This window comes from Alligator mississippiensis, chromosome 2, assembly GCF_030867095.1.
Source record: "Alligator mississippiensis isolate rAllMis1 chromosome 2, rAllMis1, whole genome shotgun sequence".
Taxonomy (NCBI): Eukaryota; Metazoa; Chordata; order Crocodylia; family Alligatoridae; genus Alligator; species Alligator mississippiensis.
In genome coordinates this window covers 126072672-126098942 of record NC_081825.1, presented here as the reverse complement: position 1 = coordinate 126098942, position 26271 = coordinate 126072672, and the positions used below count along the sequence as shown (strand labels likewise).

At 43.5% G+C, this 26271-nt stretch overlaps 1 protein-coding gene across 2 annotated transcripts in view; it reads left to right on the top strand.

Moving 5' to 3' along the window:
• The window catches only part of ALPK1 (alpha kinase 1), a 103012-nt gene extending 77356 nt beyond the window's left edge, over positions 1-25656 (top strand). For both annotated transcript variants that reach the window (XM_006271534.4, XM_019500134.2), the window contains exons 9-14: positions 2332-2436; positions 2860-5035; positions 8234-8387; positions 12206-12368; positions 15732-15918; positions 16708-25656. In XM_006271534.4, coding sequence (XP_006271596.3) covers positions 2332-2436; positions 2860-5035; positions 8234-8387; positions 12206-12368; positions 15732-15918; positions 16708-16907 — 2985 coding nt within the window. In that variant the 3' untranslated portion in view covers positions 16908-25656. The remainder of the gene's footprint in view (positions 1-2331; positions 2437-2859; positions 5036-8233; positions 8388-12205; positions 12369-15731; positions 15919-16707) is intronic.
• The last annotated feature ends 615 nt before the right edge of the window (positions 25657-26271 follow it).

The following is a 26271-nucleotide window of genomic DNA, read 5'->3' as shown; positions in this document are numbered from 1 at the left end:
ATCCTCAGTGAAGTTATAGCAGTTCAGGAGCTGGGGTGCCGTGACAGCGCAGGGCCAGGGTTTCATGGAGTTTGGCCCCAGCAGCACAGGCAGGGCACACAGCTGGGTGAGGAGCTGCTCTGGGGTGGGGATCTTGTGGCAACTGTGGTCCAGAACCAGGGCAGAGCTGCGATGCACTGCCTGCATGCTCCAGGCAAGAGCATGCAGGCAGTGGATCGTGGCTCAGCCCCAGCTCTGGACCATGCCGTTACCACTTCTAGATCCCACCCCCAGCCCCGGCTGCAGAGTAACTCCCTGCCCAGCCACATACCCTGCCAGCGCTGCTGGGGCCAGTCTCTGGCCCCGCACTGTGACAGTGGTGCCACTCCAGGCATCTCCATGGAGACCAGGCACAGCGGCACAGGCAGGGACAGCTGGGGAATGGAGTCCAACCTCTGGCTGGATCCTCCATTTTGCCCACCCCTGGTGTAATCACTGAGGTTTAACTGATTAAGGAGGTTATTAAGTTGTAGGTAAGTGAGAGCACTCTGTGCATCTCAGGATTTGCCCCATAATGAGTGTATATCTAAGGCTCCCCTCTACATGCAGAGGTAAAGGCACAATGGGATCTAATGCACAGTTTACATAATCACACATCCTGTCATGCCACACATGCATGGCAGGAGGCAATATTGTGGGATTGCGCATTAGATCCCAGCTCATTTTATTGCCAGTTAGTGGGACCCTGGGGGCTGGGGTATCATAGCAGCTGCAATTTCCCAAGCTCAGGGGTGTGTGAAACCCCTGGGCCCTGGGAATCATGGTAGCCTTGATCCCTAGGGCTCAGGGATGCATAAAACTTCCAAGACTGTGTATCAAGGTATCTGTGATCCCTAGCGCTCAGGGACTGCATGGAGCCCCCGAGCCCAAGGCATCACTGCTGCCTCAATCCCCAGGACTCAAAGATTTCATGCTGGACATGATGCACCCCTGCAGCTGGGAGCCCTGTCAGCTGATGAGGCTCTCAGCTGCAGGGGAGACCCTGCTACACGTGCAAATTAAAGCTCAATAGCAACCAGCTATTAAAGTCAGTACACATTTTTGAGGTCTAACTTCAGCCGGTTGGAACTTTTTATCATGTAATAGCCAATGTAATAGAGTAGCTGGTCTTAAGGTAACTTCGCAATTAAGCAGTTAGTTGCACAATACCTGTAAAGTGTAGAGGGGGCTGAACAAAACAACTTGAGAAGAGTGTGTTCCCTGAACCCAGAAGTGCAAGCTGCTTAGGGCATTGCACTGAAAAAACTTGAAATTCCATTCTTTTCCACACAAAGGCAAGACTTGCAGGCTGAACCCAGTGCTTGCTTAGGCAAAATTTCTATGGAACTGTATAAATATATATAGCAAGGCTGCACATTTAAAGTCGCAAGAATTCAAGGTATTGAAAAGTTAAGATCCTATCTTAATTTGTATGTGTTGCCCATGTTCAGTACCTTCTTTCCCTGTTTTTAGTTAGATATGTAGCTTAATTTATCAATGACATCAAATGACTTGCATAAAATCCCTGGCCAAGTTAACACTGCAGTAGGCCTCCCTATTTAAATTCATAATCTGAGTTCCTTTGTTTTGACTGCCAAAGTGCAGCATTTTGCAAACATTGGACCAAATCCTGACTCAGTTTTCATCACTTCCAGAGCTGATCCACAGCTAAGCCCTGCAAGGAGGGCAGGCCCACTGATTTCAATAGTTACTGTAAATTACAGACGCTCATGGGTTGATTCTGAAACTACTCCCTGCCCTCCATCTCTGCCATTGCTTTCAGTAATGAGCTGTCTTAAGTAATTTTAATGGTTACTTGCCCCCCCCACCCCATTTCCTGAACAAAAATGTATCATTATAAAAGTAGGAATATCTATTCTACATACTCTTTAATAGTTCTTTTATTTAAACATATGTAGCTTTTCTGTGAGAGTTGGGGCAATAACTTCTCTAAGTATCTTTCTCCTTATGACTTCTTCAGGTTAATGTTTTGTCATGTTGAGTATGATTTTAAGAGGAAAGGAGAGACCAGGCCAGCATTTCCTGTGATTTTTCTGCCTCATTAATACTTCCCACATAATTTGCACCAGATTGTCAGGGAGACAGGTATTGAAAAGCCACTATATGTAGGTAAAGGTGTCCTACACCATAAGGTGTTTATTTTAAATTAAAGTTAGGACCTACAATTGTGGAGTCCAGCTAACAACAAATTGTTATGAGTTTGGGTCTCATAAAAAGGAAAATCAAAATCAACTCTCTTTTTAAAAAAGAAAACTTGTGTCTGGATCATTTTCCCTTCTGCTATTTCAACAGAGCCTTCTCCAAGAGTCTGACCATCGCTTACTGTCAGCTGCTGACGCCTGTAAGCTGGCAGCCACCTACAGCCAGTATACCCCACTTTTTGTGCTCACAGCAGTGGTAAGTGTGATATCAGAAGTTAGCACTTCCTAGAAGTTAGTGCTGCATATGCTTTCTAGGAGCTTGGACCATGGCCATAAAATATAGATCTATAGCCAGATGGCCAACTCCCTATTATTTGGGATGCTCATCTGTGTGGTTTACATATGCTGGCTCCCAGCTACCTTTCAAAACCAAATAGAAAAAGAGCAGAGAAACACATTCCCAAGAGCAGTGATGATTTTCAAATCAATATTACATTCTACCTGCCATTCTAAATGAATTTAAAAGGTGATGATGTCTTATTTTCTAGAAATGCAGAAGTCGATGGTGAGAGCTGGCATGTGCACTTCGAAATCCACAAAGACGAGCATTTTTTAATTTTGGTCTGAAGCACATTACTATATTTTTAATTCATTGGCTTCTAATCCATTTTCCTTTCAGAACATCCGTGGGGCATGTTTACTGTCCTATAGTCACTCCAGTGAATGTCCTCCAGAGAGGAAAATGTTCTATTTGTCCGAAGCTAAGGAATCCTTTGAGATTGGCCTTCTCACCAAGAAGGATAATGACCCCATAACCAGCAAGCAAGAGCTTCACAGTTTTATTAAAGCAGCTTTCTTCCTTACAACTGTGCATCGACAGCTCTATGGGGAAAGCGAGAGCCTCTCTGAGGTGAGATGCCTATGTACAGAAGCCATGGAGAAACTGTACATTTACATCACTTCATTTACAGAAGAACAAGACAAAGGAATGCTTTCCAAGGAGATCATGACTCTGATCATGTCTGTGAGGGAGTGTTTACAAGTGCAGAGCTTCCCTAATTTAGATGCCAAGTCTTACGTTCCAGACAGCTACAAAAGCAGTGTGGAAAAGCCTGTCTTGTGTGGTGAAGTGAACTTTGAGAAACTTCTTGAAATGCATTCCCAGCATCATAGGTCAGTGTGTGAAGTGTTTGAAAACACTTGCAGGAGCCATAAAAACCAGCTAGGAGAGTCCAAAGCAGGAGCATGTATCACTGCCTTGAAAACAGAAACCAAAAATATAGACATGGCGTGTAACACTGAAGAAAGAGGGTGCTGTAGGAAAGACACTGCCAAAGCCTCTGCCTCACAAAAACCCAGAAGAGGCCATGAAAGGCTCAGTGGCCAAACAAGAAGGAAATGGACCGGTTCTGGTGCAATGAAAGTCTCCCTTAAGGAAGAGATGGAGATTGAGCCATTAAACAGGGAAGCAAATAATGAAAGAAACAAGTTGCAAAGCAGAAGTCAAACTATTAGCTCTTTAAAGTCTTGGAGCAAGTTGTCAAAATCAAGTTCCTCTACCAGCTGGGAGGAGATAGATTTTAATGACAACAGTGAGCTGCCTAGAGAAGGGCAGGAAAGGGAAGAGGGCTCAATGGATGAGAAGTGTTGCACAGCCATGTCTGAAGCTGCTGAGGAAGATGTTCAGGCTAGTAACCTGTCTTCCAGAACTCATCATCGCTCTCTTCAAGAGCCTCAGGGCAGCTGCTCAGGTCCTCCCCAGTGTCCTTTAAAGAAAAATGGACCCTCAGCTAACAGGCTAAAGACTGCACCCTCAGACTGTAGAGAAGGGCTCTTCAGGAGGACAGAACATGAAAGGGATGCTTCAGAACAGAAAGCAGGGGTGGCCAACAGCATAGATTGCCAAAACAGTGCTGTTTCTTTCTTGGATCCTCACCCTTCTGGTCCCAAAAGATCTGACAAGGAGGTAGGTTCCTCTTGTTTGACAGAACGAAAATCCTTCGAAAGGGTTGACCCCTCAGCAGAAACTGATTCCAGAACCAAGGACAGCAACAGAGTTACCAGCGTTATTCACAGTCCTCCCAACAGCATCAAGAGTGGAAATGTAAGAGATGTGGGAAGGTTTAACAGAGTCACAAAACCATTATCAAGAAATAACTATATGTGGATTGACCCAGAAGGAGAAACTGTAGACTCTACAGAGGATCTATCAGCTGCGCAACACATAACTATAGATAAGGTGCTTTCTACTAAACCTACAAACAAGCCAGAAATGGCCAGTGATTCTTTTGTAGATGATTGGATTAAGAAATCTTCTGCTGCCATGGCTGGAAATGGAACCTTTGATATATCTGAAGTTGATACCCAAGCAGATACAGTGGATGACTGGGAATTTGCTTGTAGCAATAGTGGGAGCTCAGTGAACAACTTTCCTGCCATCAGTCTTTCAAGGCATCAGGCTAGCCACAGGGATAAAACTAGGGCTTCATTATCAGGGAGGAAGAAATCAGTAACTGACCACTTCCACGATTGTGCTACCACTGAGGAGGATGAAGGTGAAAATCTCAGGAACGTTCTGAACAAAAGCCACAGTTCAAGTTCCTCTATGAAATCATGGTATAAATCATCTCAGTTTTCCAGCAGTTTCTCTGAATTAGAGAGTCCATCATTTCTGAACTCTAGTGGGAGCTCTTTTGTTTCTGTGCCTGGGAGAAGCAAGGAACAAATCCTAGAAGCTCGCTTTCTGAGGGACGATGAATATGAGAAGCTCTTGTCAGGTGCTGAGCATAACTGGCTTGTGCAGAGACTGAAAACTACTGGAATATTCAAAACTAATCATCTGCATCAAGCATATTGTAAGTACCATCTCCCCTTGGTGCATATGTTGCATTCCAACATATCCTAATCATAGGTAGAAAGTTCATGCTTTCCATAAAGTGGAAAGTTCAAGCCTCAAGTGTATTTCATATTGCATACATGCTGGTCCTCATACTACAGTGATGAGCATGTTACAACCCTAAAAGAGAGGTATAAGTATCAGAAGTAAATCTGGGGTCCAATCTCTGGACACTTATTCATGTGTATATACGTTCTGCCCTTCTACATCAGAGTTCAGAGCACTGGTCTTGTAAAATAACGGTTGTACATTGATTATCATTAAGGCGTTACACCAATAATTTAGGTCAGAATAGACTAGGGATTGCTCCCTTCTGGACTGAAAGATGCATGAAATTGTGTGTGAATGAGGCCTACTTTTATAAGTAGAGGCCACAGAATCAAGTTTCTCCTTTTTTATTAGAAGCATGCATTTCTCAAGGTTTTGGATATTTTTAGGCTCTTCCTTTCGCACAGTACCTTGACTTAACTCAGGAAAGAAGCAGGCAGGAAAGAATAATGTTCTGCTTTAGTTAGCCACTGCATTTACTGTTATATTCAAATGTTATTCTTTAAGAAACACAAGTTATGTTTTACCTGCTGCCAAAATCCCTCAATCATTTTTCATTTGGCTCATGTTCCTGTAGAATTTGCTACCTTTATATTTTGTTTATTCCAATAAAACTCTTATCGACCACTGAAACTAAGGGCTCTGGTGCTCCCAGAGTTAAATAAGTATGAATACTGCAGCAGATAGCCCTTGTTTAAAGCCTGCTTCTTGTCCAAAGAGTCACCACTTAAAAATGGTGCCATAAATTCCTCACTCATTTCTTTCTGATTACAGAATAAAAGTAGCTAGTTTGCCAGTTAAACAATATTTTCTTCTAACTTAAAGCCCAGTAAACTCAACCTGGGATTTGGTAGTTAAACTGTGCTCTCTCTGGCTTCTCATGTGTTACCAGTGATGGGGATTTCACTTACCAAATGATGGTCTTGATTATGTCTGTTCAACATTATCATATGCAATATCTATCCTCATTGCCTTCATGGGGGCTACACAGGTATTATTTAGGGACACTACAGCCCTGTAACTGGAACTTTGTTGGCAGTTTCGTTATTATGTCCAAAAAGCAATCAAGTCCACATACCTTTCTCATAGCCAGATTACTTCCACTGGGGTAAACAGGAAGAAGACTGGTAAAAACAAGTTTTTACTTCAAAAGTGAAACTGAATTCACAACAGGCAGGCAATAGATCTGCTTGCCAAAGAGATGCCAGTTTGCATAGATGCTTTTCAGCATGTTTAGCAGATGTGCAGGGCTATTATCAGAATCTGATCTACAGTGTCAGTTTCTTGCATTGGCAGTTTCAGGAACTTATTTTCTTTGGGATATTCAGTAATCTACCTCCTCTGAAATCCTAGATTGAAACCTTGCAGGCAAAATAAATTATGTCAGCGTAGTCTATCAGCAAAACCCCATAGAAACAGAGATTTTCAATAACAAAACTTTCAGATTAAATTTTTTTGATTTTTTTAGTTAAAAACTATCAATTTATTAAAACAAGAACTTTCTGTGAGAAATAAATGAACTTCTCAATTTCTCATTTCAAAATATTTGTGGAAATTATAAGTATTGAAACTACAGAACTATTCTCCTTTGGCATTCCAAAATATGAGCTTCAGTTTTGGGGTTCAAAATGACTTTTCACTTCAAGCTGTAAGTTACATTACAGTAAGAAGAAGATTTAAAAAAAAGATGTATATAATTGAAGCCAACCGTTTTAAATTAATGAACTGAAACATTTCTGTTGATCCCATCTGATTTGTTCTTTATTTAAGATTTTGACTTTGACTTCATTTGAAAAATAAAGTGTTTGGAAACTAGACAGTTCTAAGAGGGTAGGAAGACTATTTCCCACACAGCTGTAATTGTTATTTTAGATCAGAGCCTTAGTCCTCCTAACCTCCCATACCAAAAGCTTCAGAAAAAAAGTTTTCTGAAAGCCCTAAAATAGGCAACTGTGGGATAATCTGCCCTCACTGAACTTCTCATCCTATTCTCTAACAGTAGGTTGGTTAAGCCCTTCAGCACAAAGTTTTATATCACTTGTAAAAATTTTGTTAGCATTAACTTATTGTTATTATGAATATTCTTATTATCCGTATAAATAATTATAGAGAAATACCCATGAAGTCTGGTATTTTTCAACATTATATAGTCTGTGTTCAGAAAAGATGAAAATACCTAGGCACTATAAACAAGGCTGAAGTGTGTTTGTTTCTTTCTGTTCCTTTTTTGTACTTTATTATACTTTACCACTACTTAAATATTAATTAGTATGCTAGATGTGTGCAAGAGCAGCTTGCTACCCCAAAAGTAACTGTACATGGCGCTGTTCTGCCAAAGCCGGTTATTTTTCTTTATATTACTATCATAACTCAAAACGGTATGAATTTTAACTCCATGGCCACATCCAGATGAGCAGGGGCATGTGGTTTGTGGTGCCACAAACCTCTTCGTGGTGCCACAAACTGCACGTGGTGTTTGTTAAAACGTGCGCCATGTGGCAAAATTTGTTACTGGAATTTCCCAGTAGCAAGAAAAAGCGGCAAAACGCATGCAAAAAAAGTGTTCACCAGCACAAATGGAGGCTTGGCCCTCCAAAGCAATGCTCTGGCTACCAGCCAGGCATCTGTGTTTCCTGAGTTGTGTTGTTGCTGCTCCAGCATGCCACCAGGTAATACTGGTGGGCCAGCACAAGTGGTGGCCCCAGCCTCCAGCTCTTCATGGCTGAAGAGCTCAGAGGATCTGGGCAAGGGTGGTTTGCCCCAGGTGGGACAACGTGTCCTGCAACAAAGTGCACATGCAGGAGCATGCTCTGTGGCAGAAAGTAGCGGCACAAATTAGTACCACTACTATTTGTGTTGCTGCAAACACACACCCCTGATCATCTAGATGTGGCCTATGAGATGACACTTATAACCATAAGAGTTTCAAAAGATGCTATTTCAACAGGTCAGTGTAATAAGCTGTAGGGACTTAGTGCAGGACATACTAGGTATTGGAGACTTGGTGTTCCCTGATCCTACCAGGATAACCTGACAGCACTCATGATTCATCCTTGGTTACTGATATTGAACAATCCCTCATTATATTTGTGGATCTGTCTTCTTGTAGCTGCTCTTCTTTTGAAATACTCTAAGAAATCTGGTCTGTGGACAGGCCAGGAAACAGCTGTATATATTGGAGACTACCTGAGTGTGGCAAAGGAAGGCAAACAAAGGAGTGCATTTTGGATACACTTTCTGCATCAAGAAGAAACATTGGGAAGGTACTGATGGGGTACAAGTTGCTGGTGTGAAACGTTTAATCAGTATGAATGCTGCACTGTATTGTACCTGGCACAAGCACACAGCATTGCTGCAGTGCAGCAGTATCTGCATGACAGTCCAAGTAGACTGATTCGTATGTGGGAAGGCTAACTGCCCTGTCACTCAACCATGCTAATTAGCCCATCTGAAGCTTCAGGTGGACATGGACATACTGCTTCCATCAGATTAGCACAACATGCTTTACAGCTGCTAGAAATGATAGGTTTACCTTGTAGACACCACTGTAGGAAAAAAAGAAATTTCTGTAGATCATCCAACCTGTGGTTAACTTTGTCCAGTGTCCTTCCTAGCATCAGAGCCTTTAAAAGAATGTGCAAGAAAACACACTGTAGGAACCTGTAAGCCATTATGTTACATGGGAAAGGTTTGCCCTAATCTTCCCTAAGGTAGAAACTGACTAATACCCTGAAGCAAAAGTCTGTTATAAAACTTTTCTGAAGCTCTTGGTCATCATATTGATCCTGATTAGCGTACCCCTGGAAAAAAAACCTGTTATCTGTGCGGGCCGGGTCGGACCCTGGGCCCTTTTTGTCGCTCTGCACGCGGGCTGTGGCCAGCAGCCCGGGCAGGCCGGGTCGGAGAGGGCGGGCGCCGAGCTAGAATTAGGCACAGACACTTAACGGTTGATTTTAAGATTGTTTACTTACACCGAGATGGTCGCGGTGCAGGCTGAGAACTTGCTTGAGTTGTGGTTACAACAGAAAACACGAACAGTCACGTGGAGTTTGCTAGGCTCCACGCAGACAGAAAACACGAACAGTCACGTGGAGTTTGCTAGGCTCCACGCAGACAGAACTCCGGATGTCCAGGACAAGCGCGCATAAAACTCATCGATACGTCTTATAGAAGGTTCCGTTCGAAGACGGGAAGAGGTGGGCGGTGGATCAGGCCGCCAAACTCCTCTGAGCAACACACAGGGTTTCTATTACCCTGCCGCGCACACCCAGAGTCCCCACGAGATGGATGTGGAGTCCTCTTCGGCTTGGGCGGAAACTGCTCAAGCTTCTTATATGGCTAGCAGGCCAATCGCTAGCCGCCACGTGGGAATAATTTAGCACTAGCCAATAGCGAGACACGAATTTGCATGCGAAGAGCGGGAACTCCTTTGCACTGTGCATTTCTGTGTTGCAAAGAGAAATGCACCCTGCAAGGACAACTGCAAAGTGGCGGGAACTCTCTCCTTTGCACGCGGGTTCTCTGTGCAGCAGAACTCCACCGTGCAATGAAGCTGTAAACCCACGGGGATAATTCTTAGTGCCGAAGCACACACAAAAAATCAGACCTTTGGGTCATGACATTATCCAGTGTGATTCTCAAATTATGATCTTTTCAAAGGGACAGGATATTGGAAAAGAATGAGCTGCATCGCTATGCTATCTGACACAGCCATATGTATTCTTCATTTTCCCGTTATGACTTCAGATTTGCCTACACATATGCTTGTACTGAAATAATTAAATGAGTTTTAAATAACTGTATTTTAAAAGCATTCTTATTTTGGTTTAAAAGTGTCCACTATCTGATTTAAACTAAACCCCTATAGGACACTCTTAACCTGAAATGAGTGTGGCCATGCCCAGGTACAACTGAATAGGAAATAAAACCAACTCAACTAATTTCATTCCAGGATGGGTATAAGCAAGCACCTTAATTTTGCAGGGCCTCGCAAGATATCCAGAAGGTTGTACAACAGTATTTTGCTGGAGTCCAAATATGAGCAGAGGTGGTTCATGAGCACAAGGTTAAGGGCCTTTCTCTTTGTAATTTCATAGATTTCATAGACATTAGGGGCTGGAAGGGACCTCATGAGATCATCGAGTCCAGCCATAGGCTGGAAATCAGCTGGGATCAAGTGACCCCAGCAAGAAATAAATCCACCTATTTTTTGAAGGAGTCCAGAGTAGGTGCTTGCACCACCTCTGGGGGGAGTTTGTTCCAGACCCTGGACACACACACCATAAATAACATTTTTCTTATGTCTAGTATAAATCAGCCTTCCTGGAGTTTATGGCTGTTAGACCTTGTTATCCCTTGTGGAGCTCTGGTGAACAGATGTTTTCCCAGGTCCTGATGTACCCCTCTTATAAAGTTGTAGACTGCCACCAAGTCCCCCCAAGCCTTCTCTTCTCCAGACTGAACAGTCCCAAGTTCCTCAGCCTTTCCTCATACGGCCTTCCCTCCAGGCCTTGGACCATATGAGTGGCTCTACTCTGGACTCTCTCAAGCTTCTCCACATCCTTCCTCAAGTGGGGGTCCCAATACTGGATGCAGTACTCCAGCTGCGGTCTCACCAGGGCTGAGTAAAGCAGGAGGATGATTTCCCTGGTTTTGCTTGAGATGCATCAGTGAATGCACGCCAGAGTTTGGTTAGCTTTGCCCACCACTGCATCACATTGGTGGCTCATATTCATCTTGTGGTCAATCAAGACCCCCAAGTCCCTTTCAGTCGTGGTGTTAGCAAGTGTAACACTGCTGAGCCTGTAAGTATGCTGAAGGTGCTTCCTACTGAGATCCAGTACTGTGCACTTCTCTGCATTTAAGGCCACCAGGTTTTGGTCAGCCCACCATGAGAGTGTGTCCAAGTCGGCCTGTATTCCCAGCCTGTCCTGCAGTGTGATGGCCCTCCCCCATAATTTGGTATCATCTGCAAACTTGGCCAGTTCATATCTGACTCCCGAATCTAAATCGTTGATGAAAATATTAAAGAGTACTGGCCTGAGTACCGAGCCCCAAGGGACTCTACTGGTAACCCTGCGCCATGTTGATTTTCTCCTTTCAACTAGTACTCTTTGGATCTGACCCCATAGCCAGTTGCCTAGTCATTGGACCGTATGATGATCAAGGCTACAGTTCCCCATCTTAACCATGAGGACATCATGGGGAACTAAGTCAAAGGCCTTCCTGAAGTCCAGATAAATGATGTCCACATCATCTCCCTTGTCCATGGCATATGTTCCCTGGCCATAGGAAGAGATGAGGTTGGTCAGGCAAGACCTGCCAGTCACAAAGCCATGTTGGCTGGCATTCAGAAGCTTGCCCTCTGCTAGTCGGGCATTCATGGATCCCTTGACAATTTTCTCCAGGATTTTTCTAGGGACAGACATCAGACTGATTGGTCTATAGTTCCCCAAGTCATCCCTCGTCCTTTGGAGATAGGAACCATGTTGGCTCTTTTTCAGTCATCCGGGAACCACACAAGCACCACGATTTTTCAAATATCCCTGCCAAGGGAGATGCAATGATGTCTGCCAGCTCTTTCAAGGCCCTCGAGTGCATTCTGTCTGGGCCCGTGGACTTGTGAATGTCCAGTTTCTCAAGGTGTTCCCTCACCAGATCCACATCGATTTTGGGCCCATCACCTAATCCCAAATTGGTTTGCGCCATTCCTGGTAGTGTGGTCCTCATGGGAGGGTGAAAAATTGATGCAAAAAAGTCATTTAGAAGATTGTCCCTTTCTTGGGCATCTGATGTCAGTTGCCCCATTGGATCTCTCAGGAGCCCAATACTATCCTTATTCTTTTTCCTACTTCCCACATATCTAAAGAAGGACTTTTTGTTGTCCTTGATCCCCGTAGCTAGCCTAAGTTCGGTTTGTACCTTGGTTAGACTTTTAAGTAATTTTAAGTAAGACTTACCAATAAAGAACTTTGCCTTTAGCCTACCCCATTTTAATTTATAGTGACACATTGCATCACATTCCCTTACTGCCATCTGCCCAAGGCTGAGCTGAGTATGCTGTTTGCTTTTTATTATTTAGGTATATTGGGAAGGAGTATAAAGAAGAAAAAGGACTGCTTCATCATTTCAATGATGTGGAACGACAAATGACTGCTCAGTACTACGTGACAGAATTCAACAAAAGGCTGTACGAGCAAAAGATCCCAACACAAATCTTCTACATTCCTTCTTCAGTGCTTCTGGTAGGAACCCCTGCCCTGAGGGCTACAGACAAGTCAGCTGAAGCAGGGATCATAAAAAAGCCAGCAGGAAATGACCAATGTTTCTTCTGCAATCTGCAGAACAATGGGGAGAGTTAAAGCTGGGGTGTCAAAGGTATGGTTGCAGGCTGGATCCGGTCCACAGTGCTGCCCATGAAGTGGACCCACATGCTGCCTGTGGTGCACACTGGATCAGCCCAGCGCTGCATGTAACATGGACTGGGACGGATATACATTGCATGTGGTATGCAGGGCTGCTCTGGGATATGCACTGCACACAGTGCCCACACTGGACCGGGCTATATGCTGCACGTGGCACCCAGGCCAGGCTGAGCCAAGTGCACACAGCACATAGTGCCTGCACCAGGGCATCCCTGCATGCTGGATCTAGCATACAGGGCTGGTTTATAAGCCCAGTCTGGCTTGTGGACCAGCCCTGCACCATTTTTCTGATCTATAGACTGGCCCTGCACCATTCACCCAACCCACAGGGCCAGAGGAGTTTGACACCCTGGAGTCATGGGGGTTTGTTTCAGTATAAAACAGAATATATAATAATATAAAAAATAATAATATAATATAAAACAGAATTCAACAAAAGACAAGAGGTCTCTGCATGCCAAACAATGTAACACTTGTAAATATATCATCATTCCAAACAACAGCACTAAGCCACTTGTGTCAAATACAGTAAAAGAGAAATTATATTACATCAAGGGTGTCAAACTCACTGGGGCCCCCAGGTTGGGTCTGGACTGCGAGAAGCTTCATGAGCAGAATCTGTACCCAGCAGGAGCAAAGGGGTAAGCATAAGCGGCAACACAGGAATTATTGCAGCTGTCTCTCAACCTCACCTGTCACCAATATGCATCTCCAGAGAAGCTCCATAGCTGGAAATTTGTCAGTGGGTCCACTTCCACTTGCCCTGTCCACTCTAGGGGCACCATGACCCAGGTGAAATGGCTATGGTTCATATCTTTGACACCCCTGCATTTCATGTTTTCGTAGATTTATAGATTCATAGATTGTAGTCGGAAGGGACCACAAAGGATCATCGTGTCCAACCCCCTGCCCCTGGCAGGAAAGAGGACCGAGGTCAGATGACCCCAGCCAGGTGTCTATCAAGCCTCCTCTTGAAGACCTCCAAGTTAGGTGATAGCACCACCTGTCTTGGAAGCCCATTCCAGATTCTGTCCACCCTTACTGTAAAAAAACTTCTTCCTAATGTCTAACCTGAATCTACTCTCCACTAGTTTGCACCCATTATTCCTAGTTACTCCCTGGGGCACTCTGGTAAATAGCACATCTCCAATTCCCTGTTGTCCTCCCTTGATAAACTTACAAGGTCTCCTCTCAGCCATCTCTTGTGAAGGCTGAAGAGATCTAGATCACTCAACCTTCCCTCATTGGGTCTTTCACAGAGGCCACTAATCATGCGAGTGGCCCTCCTCTGAACCCTCTTCAGATTCTCTGTGTCTTGAAGTGCAGCATCCAAAACTGGACACAGTACTCCAATTGCAGCCCGACCAATGCCGCATAGAGAGAGAGCATCACCTCCCTCAATCTGTCGGTCAAAAAAATAATTCTGGACATGGGGGTTTGTTTGATCATTTAGAAGAGGGAAAATGCCTAAGCCTAGATGCACATGTTTTCAAGGAAGGGCAAAATGGGCGGGCCTGGCAAAAGCATGTCTCCCGTGTTTTATGTGCCAAACTTCAGGTCTGCTAAGCAGAGAATCACTTAGCCAGCTGGTTTAGGTGTTGCTCAACTTGATTAGGCCTTAGCAAGTTTGTACACAGAAGCATGAGAGTTGCATGAGCTAGCAGGTACACATCTGATTGTAGCAGTTACATCGCCAAGGCCTTTCTTGAAAACTTGGCCTATATATAGTCAAGTCAAGTCAGTCCTGAGGCCACACCAACTGCTGGGGCATCTTTGATGTAACAATAACTTTCCTCCATCAGTCTTCTGCAATCCTTGTACAATCAGTCAGTTCTAATCCCATCCAGTCTTTGATGCTGGTGGTCCAGCTTGTCCTAGGTCTTCTTCCTCTTCTTTGTCTACCCACATCACCCTGCAGGATAGTGAGGGTAAGGGTGCCAGGCCTTCTTGTTACATATCCAAACCACTGTATCTTTCTTCTTCTTATAATGTTGATGTAGGGGTTCATATTTGCTGACTTCTTGTCTGATTTGATCTTTCACCGATTCATTTGTTCAGTAGCATATATATAACAGGCCCAGAATCAGAGTCAAATCCTGCTCACTTATTATTCTTGCATTGATTCAGGTGGAATTAGGCAGATAAAAAAGTGGGGGTTTGGGAAGTAAGTCTTCAGATTGTCATTTCCTTGGGGCAAGAACCTGCCTTTTTTAAAATTTGTACTAATCTGCCTTGCTTTGCACTATTCTGCATTACTTTGTAATTGAACCCCAGAACTTATTATAATGGAGGTCACTGGAGTGCAAATTCCCAGCCTTACCCCCAAAACATATAATGCACTAAAATGGGAGGATTTCAGCAAAGGTAACTAAATAGCCTGGAATAATCTCTATTTGGCAACTATCTAGCCCAATACAGAAGGACTAGAGCACTGCCCAGTCCATGTAAAGGTACAGTTGTGTACGTCCAGATCATACATTTAACTGAGTATCTACTTGACCTCTGTGTTTCAAATACAGATTGTCAAGTAAACTATTCTGTGAAGAGTCAGCATCCTATTTTTCTGTCACTACATGGTAGAGAGTGGAAGTTAATGCTTCAGTGCTAATGTATACCTTAAAAGAAATGTGTACATGACCTCAGAAAAAAATAGCTTGACTTTTTGCTGAGTCTGCTGCCATAGATGCTGCTTTACACCAGAGCACTGGCAAGCAAAACTTACTGCAATTTTAGCACCAACATACTGAAGCCCATAAGTATGTAGAAAGTGCTACATCAGCCAGTCATGGACAGTGTAAAAGAGGGAGAGTTGCCAGTTGCTGACCTGCCATTCTTCCAGTTCTTTCACCCACTCTTTACACTGATTTTCATAAAGTGTGCTTCCAATTTGCATTGCAAGCAAGGTGCTTAGAGAACTGGTTGCTATCCAGTCCCATCAGTGTGAATTGTCATTTCCAGAGCTGGCACTGTCTTATCTATTGTTAGATATGAGCTCCACTTCTAGATGTGCTATGATGAGGAAACAACAAACTGTGGCAGAGTATGGATGTTCTTGACATGAATTTTCCTTTAGGAGGAAAAGAAATAGTGAACATAAGAAATGAGATTTCTGAGTTATGTGACATGTCCTCATTTTCATTTCTAGTGGGATCATTGTAACACTTATGTTCTGGTTTCTTTCAGATATTAGAAGACAGGTGCATAAAAGGTTGTGTGAGCGTGGAGCCCTACATCCTGGGAGAGTTTGTGAAGCTATCTAATAACACAAAAGTAGTAAAGGCAGAATACAAAGCCACAGAGTATGGGTTAGCCTATGGACACTTTTCCTATGAATTTTCCAATGCCGCAGATGTGGTTGTTGACCTACAAGGTTTGTATTATGGCTGATACTATTTTTGTATCTCTTCCCCATCCCCTCCCCTCAAGTGTAACGCTCTATAAACAGAGCAAACCATTTAAAATGCTACAAAAGCATGAGAAGCATATAGAGATGATTTAAATCTAAGCAATGTAAGAAAACATCAGGGTCTTTATTTTTTGGCATGTGCTTTACTGCTAACATGGCATTCTCCATCTCTTGTTGAGAAGAGACAAACTGGAACAAATCCTCCCTAACATAACCTTCCATGCACCAGGTAAAGCCTTTTCACCCTTGTAATGCTAGGCTGCTGCCCACATATATAAAACTATATATGAGGAGCTCTCCTGTAAAGGGGATACTCAGGTGATGAAGAACCACTGTAGCAGCACCTCTGATGTCACCCTCCCTCTCTTCATGTAACTAGCAGGTCCCATGATGGCTCTCTTTGGTTTGAACTGAGAATCTGGCCTTCTACTTTTTATGTTCACTCATATAGTTTTTAGACAAACCCTTATTCTTTGCTTTTTCCTTGTCAGAGCTTAGTGAAGTAAAATAGAAATTTGAGACTGTTGGGACCTACTGGTCTGCTTGTGTCTTTCCATGAAAACTGATAGCAATAGTTAGGGCCATATTTTGCTTTTGCTTACACATATTTAAAATTGACAGCAACTCATCTGATATCAGTACCGTTCTCCCTATGTCAGACTGGCAGAAGGATGCTCAGTCACCCTGCCTTAGTTACAGAAAACAATAAAGCAATGGGATGATTGTGCTTAAACTGTTTCCTTCGCTCTGCAGGTTGGGTGACAGGCAATGGAAAAGGCCTCATCTACCTCACAGATCCCCAGATTCATTCGCTTCATGGGAAAGATGCTTCACACTCCACCAACTTTGGGGAAAAAGGCATTTATTATTTCTTCAACAATCAGCATGTGGAATGCAATGAAATCTGCCACCGTCTTTCTTTAACAAGGCCATCAGTAGCAAACCCTACTTAGTCACGTACAAAGGTAGCATAGCCAGTAATGGCAACTATAGTGTTTGATCCTGTACACATTTTTGTAGAAAGCTCTCTCTACATGTGTTAACAGACTGTAGCAGGCTTGGACCAAATGAGGGCTTGAGCCTGCCCATCATGGTGGGCTGACCCTGCCTCCTGCAGTTCCCTAGGGTTTTCTCCCTCTCATTCATCTGCCATGTCTTGATGAAGTCTGGATCTCTTGAGAGGTTGCTTGTAAATCTGAAGGGGAGGGGCAATAATCTGGTGTTACTAAACTAACTAGATTCTGCAGTTAGCTCATCTAGCCAACTCTGTCTCTCTCCATTTCTTTCTCCTCCTAATTTGCCTCTTGTGGGTTCTGTACCTCAACAGCCTATACAGTGGCTTGTGGGCCTTAATTGTGACCTCCCCCCTCCCCCCTAGCAAAACCCATGCCTCATGAGAGTCGATCTTAATTTTGTGGGACCTCCCAGCCAAGTCAGTAAGTTCCACCCCTTGGGTTCTCATCCCTTTGTCCAGGCGTAAGCCTTTTTGGCCTTAGCTCCCTTTTCTCTAGCAAAGGCTCTTGGCTTTGGCCCATTGTTTTGGGCCTCAGCCCAGAGTATACCCTTGCCCTATGCAAGGCTCAAAATGCAAAATGCCCTGCAGGCACTATGCTGTGTGGCCTCCAAACTACCCCTTAACAGCCACTCCCAAGCCACCAGTCAATAACACCCAAAACTCAACTGAAGTCTTTGATTCACCTGAGTACACAAAAAAAAGAAAAAGAAAAGAGGGAGAAAAATACATATATACAAATACACACGCATGCACGTGTGTGTGTGTGTGTGTGCACGCGCGCGTAAAAATATTATGTCTCAGGCCAAATCAGTTCTGTATTCTATTGACTGAGCAGAGCTCAATCATTCAAGTCTGTGTGGCACTACCACTGGCAAATATCCTACCTCCTAGGCTTCAGATACTCCCAGATCCATGGTAGGCATCCTAATGTGCAAGCCCCAAGCCAGGAGGCCTTGGAGTTCAGATGCCCCCTAGTCTTGCTTGCCTCTAACCAAAAGGGCAAAGGAGCACTCTAGAGGAAAAGCCCGAGGGGAGTCCCCCATCACCATAAATTGTGTAGCCAAGATCCTCGCATTAGAGGCATTATAGACTCTCTCAGGGGTCAACCTGCCCACAGTGCAAGGGACAGGCCTTCGCCCTCAACTACACTGAGTCATTCAAGGCCAAGAAGAAGGGTATCTCCCCTGCCAGGTCAGTAAAACCACCTGGACCAAAACCATCATCATGGTATCCCCACTGGGTAAACTAAAATAGCCTTTAAACATACCCCTTAGCCCACCAGTGTACTCAGCAGCCAGAAGAGGGTGAGAGTGGCCTACTAACAGTCCCTTCTTCTTCTGGAAGCCCCTTTCCCTCTCCTTGGCATGGACTTATCCACTTCTCCAGGGACAGCTACTTCCCTCTGACATCCAGGGCCTCACTGAGGTCATTTACATGTTACTTCCCCTTTTTTTCCCCTAGGGAAGCTTTTTGTGCTGACCCAGTCCTTCCCCTATTGGGCTCTATGCTGCTGCTCACACACAGGTGTTGTTCCTCTTTCATTTAGCTGTTTCTCTGGCCTTCCACCAGTTACTAAAGGCAAGTCCACAGCTTTGGAGCTGTCCCTACTGGCTCCACATTTTTCCTATCAGCTGGAAGTATTCAGCTCCCAATGAGTTTGGATACCCTTTCAGAGCAGCCTATCATCAGCCCACTGATCTCCCTTATTGGCAGGAGTCCTCCTGCTGTGGTTCCCCAACCCCTTTGTATTATGGGAATTTTCCCAGGCTCAGCCCCTTTCCCTTACTCAGCCTTTCCTTTGAGCTTCCAGGCCCCCTGGTTCCATGTTCAACCCCCTTTTGGGCTCCCGGACCCTTGGCCCGAAGCACAACCCTTCTCTCTGGGCTCCAGACCCCTAGTCCTATGTGCAGCCCCTCTCTCTGGGCTCCCAGTGTGGCTCACAGCCCCGTATACCCCAGTGCCTTGCTACACTCCCTCCCTTAGAAACAGGACATATGTCCCCTGTTACACAGATCCATGCAAGACTCTTCATGTGAGTAAAGTCACTTCTATATCTAAAGTGTCTGAAAGATCTGTTCCGAGTTGGCAATCCCATGTTACCACTTTGTGGGCCAGCTGAATACAGCTTGTTACATATATCTGTTGGAATTAATAAAATTGTGTAACAGTACATTCGAATAGCACAAAAGGGTCACATCTACATGTGCACTTTATTAGTAGACTAATTAGATGAGGAGTAAAACTTCACTGTTTCCATGTGTGATGCTATTAAGCTGCAGTAACTAATTAATCCTGCCATAACTGGATAGTGGACCAGCCACCTAGCCACACAGCTGCCTGCCACCTAGCCACACAACTCCACATTTTCAGCACCTTCATCCCCCAGCCAGGCCCTCTGTCACCCTCCACTGCTACCCAGAGCCCAGGGCAGAGCATAGTAGGAGCAGCCCTGGGATAAACTGCTACACCAGCTCAAATTGCTGCTGTCCAAGGCACACATGTAGACGCTGCACCCGGGACTAGTTTACTCTGGCTCAAACTGCTCTGGAGTTTACTGCTTCACATTAATTGCACATGTAGATGCACCCAGCATAGCCAAATGTGTGTTCAGAATCAGCTATTTTATTTTAGCTATTTGTGTTTAACTCTATTAATGATTTTTCACCAACTGGTGTAAATGTCTCAGGTGTCTAGATATAAGCACTAAAGATGTAACTTCTTCTCTGTGTATACTTTCTTATGGAAGATTTTTAAAAGTGTTTTAAAATACTCATTAGTCTTGACTAATTGTCATGGAGCAAATCCTACAGCCTTTGTACAAGCTAAAAACTACGAAAAGAAGCCAAAAGAAGTTTTTCCAGAGTAAGGACTGCTGGGATTGGCCTGAGCTTGTTAATATGCCCATAGGAGACTAAAAACACCCGCCATCAGGAGTGCTCCAAATTTAGGGGCTGTCTCGTAACCCCTATTAAGATAAGCAGCCCCTTTGAAATGAGGGGAGTGACTTGTTTGAGTTACAGGTTTACAGGGGCAGGCTCTTTTCCAGTACACTCAGGTATAAACTAAGGGATACTAAAATAGTATAGGTTTCCCTTGCTTTATGCTGTACATGCGGTTCTGGAAAATGGCATATAACTCAAATTCACATAAAGGGAACCCACTTTACAATGTAACAAATAGGGATATGTCCCAAGACCTTGACTGTACTGACCACAGACACATTTCTACCACTTACAAACATGGCGTTGCACTACTCCCAGAGCACATGCAGCTCCAAAAGCATAGGCACCAGCTGCCCTGAGCAGTGGCTGTGGGCACTGCTGCCAGGTGGCTTCATGGCTCCCAGCTCCAGGGTGCCATGCTGACAGGGCCAGACTGGGCCAGGCTGCAGAGGCAAGTGTTGTGGCCTGGCCTGGGCACCACGACCTGGCTCAGCCTCTTCAAATAAGTTTTTCTTCCTCCACTCCCAAAATGCACCATACAAAGCAGGTGACTGCAGGCTTCCACTACACTGATTGCATAAGAGTGAATTTACCTCGCATATAATTAATTTGTGGTATAAAAAGGGTCATTGCATAAGAGTGAATTCATACATACAGAACCCACATAAAGTGAGGGAAACCTGTATAAATAAAAGAGCTGTTTTGGGATTCCAATTAGGTGGAAGAGCATCCCCTGCTATTCTCAACACCCAGAGATTTATTCTGATCTTTCTTCATTATATGGTCAAACTGTTTCCTGGAGCCAGTGGGCAGAAGACAGAAACTGTGCTTAACTATCCACTCAGGCACTGGGGGGACAGAGGTTATGATATCCTGTTGGCAGCAAGCAAAACATTTTGAAGATATTGTGCCTCACAGGTATAGCTCGCATCACAGTGAGTGTGTCTACACAAGATGCTTTATTACACAGCAGACAAATTTGCTGCACAGTAAAGCATCAGCGTCTATTCCTGCTCAGCAAGTAGGGTACAATAGACTAATTTACTGTACTGCCAGATAGGCCTGTCAGATACAAGTGGTATCCAGTAATGCAGTAAATTACTGTGCTTAAACACATGTGTAGACAGTGCTGTTGGGATTAGTTTACTTTGGCTCAAATTGAGCTGGAGTATATTCAGTCGCATTAACTGTATGTATAGATTTGCCCAGTATCTCCAAGGGGTTGAGCTTGATGTCTAATGGCATATTAGAGCCCAGTGTGCTCCTCCAGCAAACCTTCTCCTCTCTCCCTTAACATCATCTTATTGCTGATAGCTTGAGAACCACCTCATCTGTAATCCTTCTCATGGGAAAGGCATTCCTATGTCTCTCTACTCTGTTCCCATCTATTTCCGAATCCACTCTGAGATAAGATCTTTGCTTATAGATCCTGCTTTCCTTTTCCTTTAATTTTTGAAAATATCTTTATATTTAACTCCATAAAATGATGCTGTCAGATTCCCTACATGCTCTATCAATAGTTTTGCAGAATATAGAAGGTTATACAAAAATATAATACTGTTGCCTTTATGATTGCAAAAATAAGTTGAAGAAAAATAGCCTAGACAGCCTGGAACAGCAATTCTAAGCAAGAAGGAAAACTGCCCTTATCCAGTTGAGCAGTTCACTATGAAGTGTAATGATGACTAAAAGAATGTGTTTTTCAGGTAACATAGGCAGGTAATTGAACTTTTTGCAATTGTGGAGGTAAATTAGGCAACTGCACATGCATGTGGTCAAACAAACAAGTGTCAGAGACAGAAGAAAGTTCCCACCCAAATGGTTCCCATTGGGTAATGGTGAATGCATTAGTAACTTACCAGTTAGAATCTTGATCCACCTCCCTTTAAAGACAGAGAAAGGGAGTTCAGTGCTTCGCTTTGACTTCTAAAGGCTTAGCTATGATATCAGGGTCATATTCTGGCCATCCTTTGTATAAGCCTTCCATTCTCATCCGTGGGAGATCTGCTGCTGATTGCTGATAGTTTCATTCAATATGTAATGCAGCCCTCTGCTCTGATGGGTTTGATGTCCCAGCATTCTGGGGCACAGTTACGCACAAAACTGTTTTAAAAATAAAAACCTGTGATAAAATATGGAGACAGCAGGGGCTAGGTGGACGGGAGGTCTGTCTGTCAGTATAAATCGTGTGAATGAAGCAGAAGTGCCTGGGAATATTCTGAGCCTCAGGAAATATAAGTACATATTAACCACACAACAGCCCTCTCCACCCCCCCACCCAACGCTACTCCCCCACCCCCCTTATCGCTTGCTGTGATGTTCTCCCCCACTCTCAAATATTTTATTTAATTGGACCCACACTTCCAGGACTTTCCTTGGAGTTTTCACCTGTTTTCTGGCTGTACCGGGAATGTCTTGCTATGCATAGCCATACAGTTGCTGCTTTGAACATTTCCTTATATTTCATACATTTTAGCTGCATGTTTTCTTGTTGTTCACAGTTTGATGCTATACAAAAAAATACACTCCAGAACCTCTGATTTTTAACATTCCCACTCCCTGAATGTCCTCTGGTATGTCTGCTGTCCACAGGCTTCAATAGTGTTCACCCGGCATAGAAGCAGCTGCTGCAGTTTACTTTTTATGAAACAATCTTTTGTTTTTTTAGATCAAAGCCTGTAATTCATGGACATGACCTTCTAGGACTTTTGTAAGCTACCACCTGGAGAATTGGAAAGCAGCAAATGCAGAGTTATGTCATTCCCTTCCCAGAAATCCACTGGGGAAGTATTCAAGTGCCGGAAAATGTCAGCCTCTGGCTGAACCAGATATCTGTTTTCTTAAGTTTCCCTATTGGTCCAGTTTCCCCAGCGGTAGTGGGTGCATCAGTACAGTGTACCCTCCAGGGCTTACACCAGTGGTCTCCCATGAAAAATAAACAAGTTATTTATATGGAAGAAAAAAAAGGCATCTACCAATGGTAAATTACAGTGTCTGCTATGCACAGAGATATGTTCTTAACCGCATAGCATGGTTTTGCTAAGGCCAGCTTCATCCTTCATGTAACTCCACAGACATGTGTGGGTGCCTTTGGCTCCATGTGAGCCTGCAAGACTATGTGACATAGTCTGACTGGCTGAAGAGTGTCAAATCTTGGAGCATACTGAGATAAAATATTGTAGTGTAGTTGGAGTGTCCAGGATTGGTCTGAGCTGTAGAATAACTAGCTGTTTTATTCTCTCATTCCTATTGAAGCTTTATGCTGTCAAAATGGAGTTTGGAAAGCAGCTCATACCCTTCTGGTGTCATATGCTATAGATGAGAGGGCTTTACTACGGCAGTAATGCTTTGCTATGGCAGTAATGCTTGTAATGCAGACAAGCCTTAAGAATATAGTTGAACTAAGATAAGTGTTTTAAAAACATGTCAGGCCAATACAACTTAACTGCTACACTGTAAAATCCTAATGCAAGCCAGACACATTGTATTTAATATGATAGCTCATGAAGATGAACCCTAAACTCTATCTTAATTCCACTGCCTAGGTAACACTTGGGAGAAATGCTGCCTGTGTTAGAGTTTCAACATTCCTCTCACTTCCCCCTCACTTCTCACTTCACAATACACATCTTTGGGTCTTGCCCTCCCTCACTCCCTTGATCCTCTAGACTAGTGGTTCTTAGCCTTTTTTGTACCAGGGCCCATTTGTAAACATCAATGGCCAGTCCTGACCCAGTGCCCCTCACTCCTGCCCCGCTGTGTCCCATCACCAGGCCCCAGCACCCCAGTGTTTAGGGGGGGGATGTATGGAGGGCATGGCAGGGGGCCCCAAGCAGCCCCTCGCCGGCTTGAACTCTCCCAGCCTGCAAGGGAAAATCCAGTTTCCCATGTTTTTCTCCTTTAAAGGAGAATTCATTTTTAAAATTTGTTCATGACCCTTTCATATATTCTTGAGACCCACTTTTGGGTCGCAAGCCACGGGTTGAGAAACGCTGCTCTAGACTATGGAAAATGAGTTTCCATTCCTGGTACTTCAGAAGAAAAGCAGGGAGAGGGGAAAGGCAAAGGAAGAACTTCCAAGCCTTTTTTTTAACATCAAAATGAAGGGAGAAAAAGGCACAACAAACCCAATGGTTTTAAAACCCTTTTCAGATCATCCTGAATTAAATCAGAATGTGCCTTGAGATGAAAAAAAGTACTTAAAGTGGTTATATTAAAATACACAAACACCTCTGAACATATTGGCTACATCACCTCTAAAATACTGATATTCTGAGAGAAAAGACATATGAGAAAAGAAATACTGAGAGAAAAGACATATGATCCTATAGCCCCTGAATGTTGTTTTCCTGGAGCACTGACCACTAAACACTGCGGGTCTCTTTCTATGATGATGCCAAACACAGTAGGTTTGGGTACATTCAGTCCCATAATGGGCTTGGCTGTCAAGTGGCTTGACTTGCCTCTTAACCAAGTTAATTTGGTTCTCTGTGGATTAGTTTCCCAATCTATAAAGTGAGGATAATAAAAACCAATGTACCTATTTCATAAGGGGCTGACAAATGTTTGTGTACAATGCTCTGAAGATGCAAAGTACATTGTATAGTGACTGCTAAGTGATACTACTGTTAATGTTCCCCTTGTATCTGGAGACCAGCTAATGGCCCCAATCCTGCAAATTATTCCATGTGGCAGGATCTTGTGCCTATGTGGGACCCCATTAACTTCACCGGCGCTCCTCCTCTGTGCAGGAACGAGGGTCCCCCTACAGGAACAGTGTGTAGGACTAAGCCGAACATCATTGCTGCTCTGGGATTGGCCTTTCCGGATAGACTAAAATCATAAGTTTTGTCTTTCCAAAGAATCTGCCAGCACAGCCAAGCATTTTTGCTGAAGGTCCAGAACTGTGTGAATGAATGGTGGTTATTTGTCCTGTAGTTAAGTGTATTTTTAGTAGAACAAAGTTGTTTTTTTTTTAAATAAACCTAAATATGTCTTAAAGTTCCAATTTCGTGCACCAGAAAGGTATCTGTTTGACACAGGGTTTGTTTGAGAAGATTTTTTTGTTTGAACTGGAGGGGAAAGAAAAGTGAGTACTAAAGTTCCATAAAGAGATGGGTCTCCAATACAAAGTTAGGCTTAACAAAACCATCAGCTTTTGTTTCTTCAGCCAGCAGAGATTTTAGGCTTTTTGTTACTGCTTTTTAGTGCTGCTATTGTTTTCAAGGTGATGTCTGTACTAAGTTGTTTGGATATACAGATGCCCTATAACTGCACACAGCAGTGGAAACTAGGTGTAAAGAGTGGGAAGTTAGAAAAAAAATTAAATCTCTTTATTATGGTGCATAAACCTTCGGTGCTGGGGAGCCGTGCAGCTGCGCAGCAAGAAAAATGCATTCAAAAATATAATGCAAGTGTGAATAATCCTTTCTAAAATGCTGCTTGCAGACTGCTCCAGCTTTGTCAGGTGAACTTGAACTGGGCCATCAGATTTGCTCTCATTCCCATTGCACACTGTCTATCACCCCAGGGCATTCACCATCTTGACTGTTGTTAAAAGAGAGCAAACAATCCATCATTGAGCCTGGGAGTCACTTTCTTATAGAAAAGTAAAATCGGCATGTGACAGTACACTCAGCTCAAATGTTTCACAGATTAAAATGATACATGAAAACTCACGTGTTACTGGGAAGATTAAGTCGGTTATCTTGTTCCACAGCCAATAAAGAAGAGTGTTGCCTGCAATATTAAAATACTGTATTTAATTAAGTGATCAAAACTGCATGTTCGTAGCTTGATGTGGGTAAAAAAATACAGCCATTGAATTTAAAGAAAAAGGATAGTAAGATTTAAGAAATTCATAAACTGGAAAATGTTGTTTTAAAGCCTCATTGAAGGACACTAGCTAGGGTTTGCTTTTTTTTTAATTGTCTCAAAGATGATTTGAAAAGTGTCCTATCAAATTGCAAGCAACCAACCCTAGTTTTAAAGTGCATTCAGACTACAATAAGCAATGGGGTTTTCCTCATTCAAATAAAAGGAATATGCATATATATTTAAACTACCATCAGTCTGAAGATCCTTCTTGAACAGTGGCACCAGTAGCTGGCTGCTATTGCGTGTGTTTTTCAATATTGAAAAGAACTAAATTCACAGTCATTAAGCTACTATTGTTTTTAGTTTACAAACAGTTTCTAAGGAGTAGTACTAAGATGAATCATCAGCTTGTCTGCTTTTTAGTTAAAATAAATATCATGGGGTTTGATTCAGCAAGAACTTCTGGGACTAATCTTCTGGGAATAACTTTCCAGCACAGGTCCATAAATTTAGGAGCAAAACAATACTTTATAGTTAATCTTA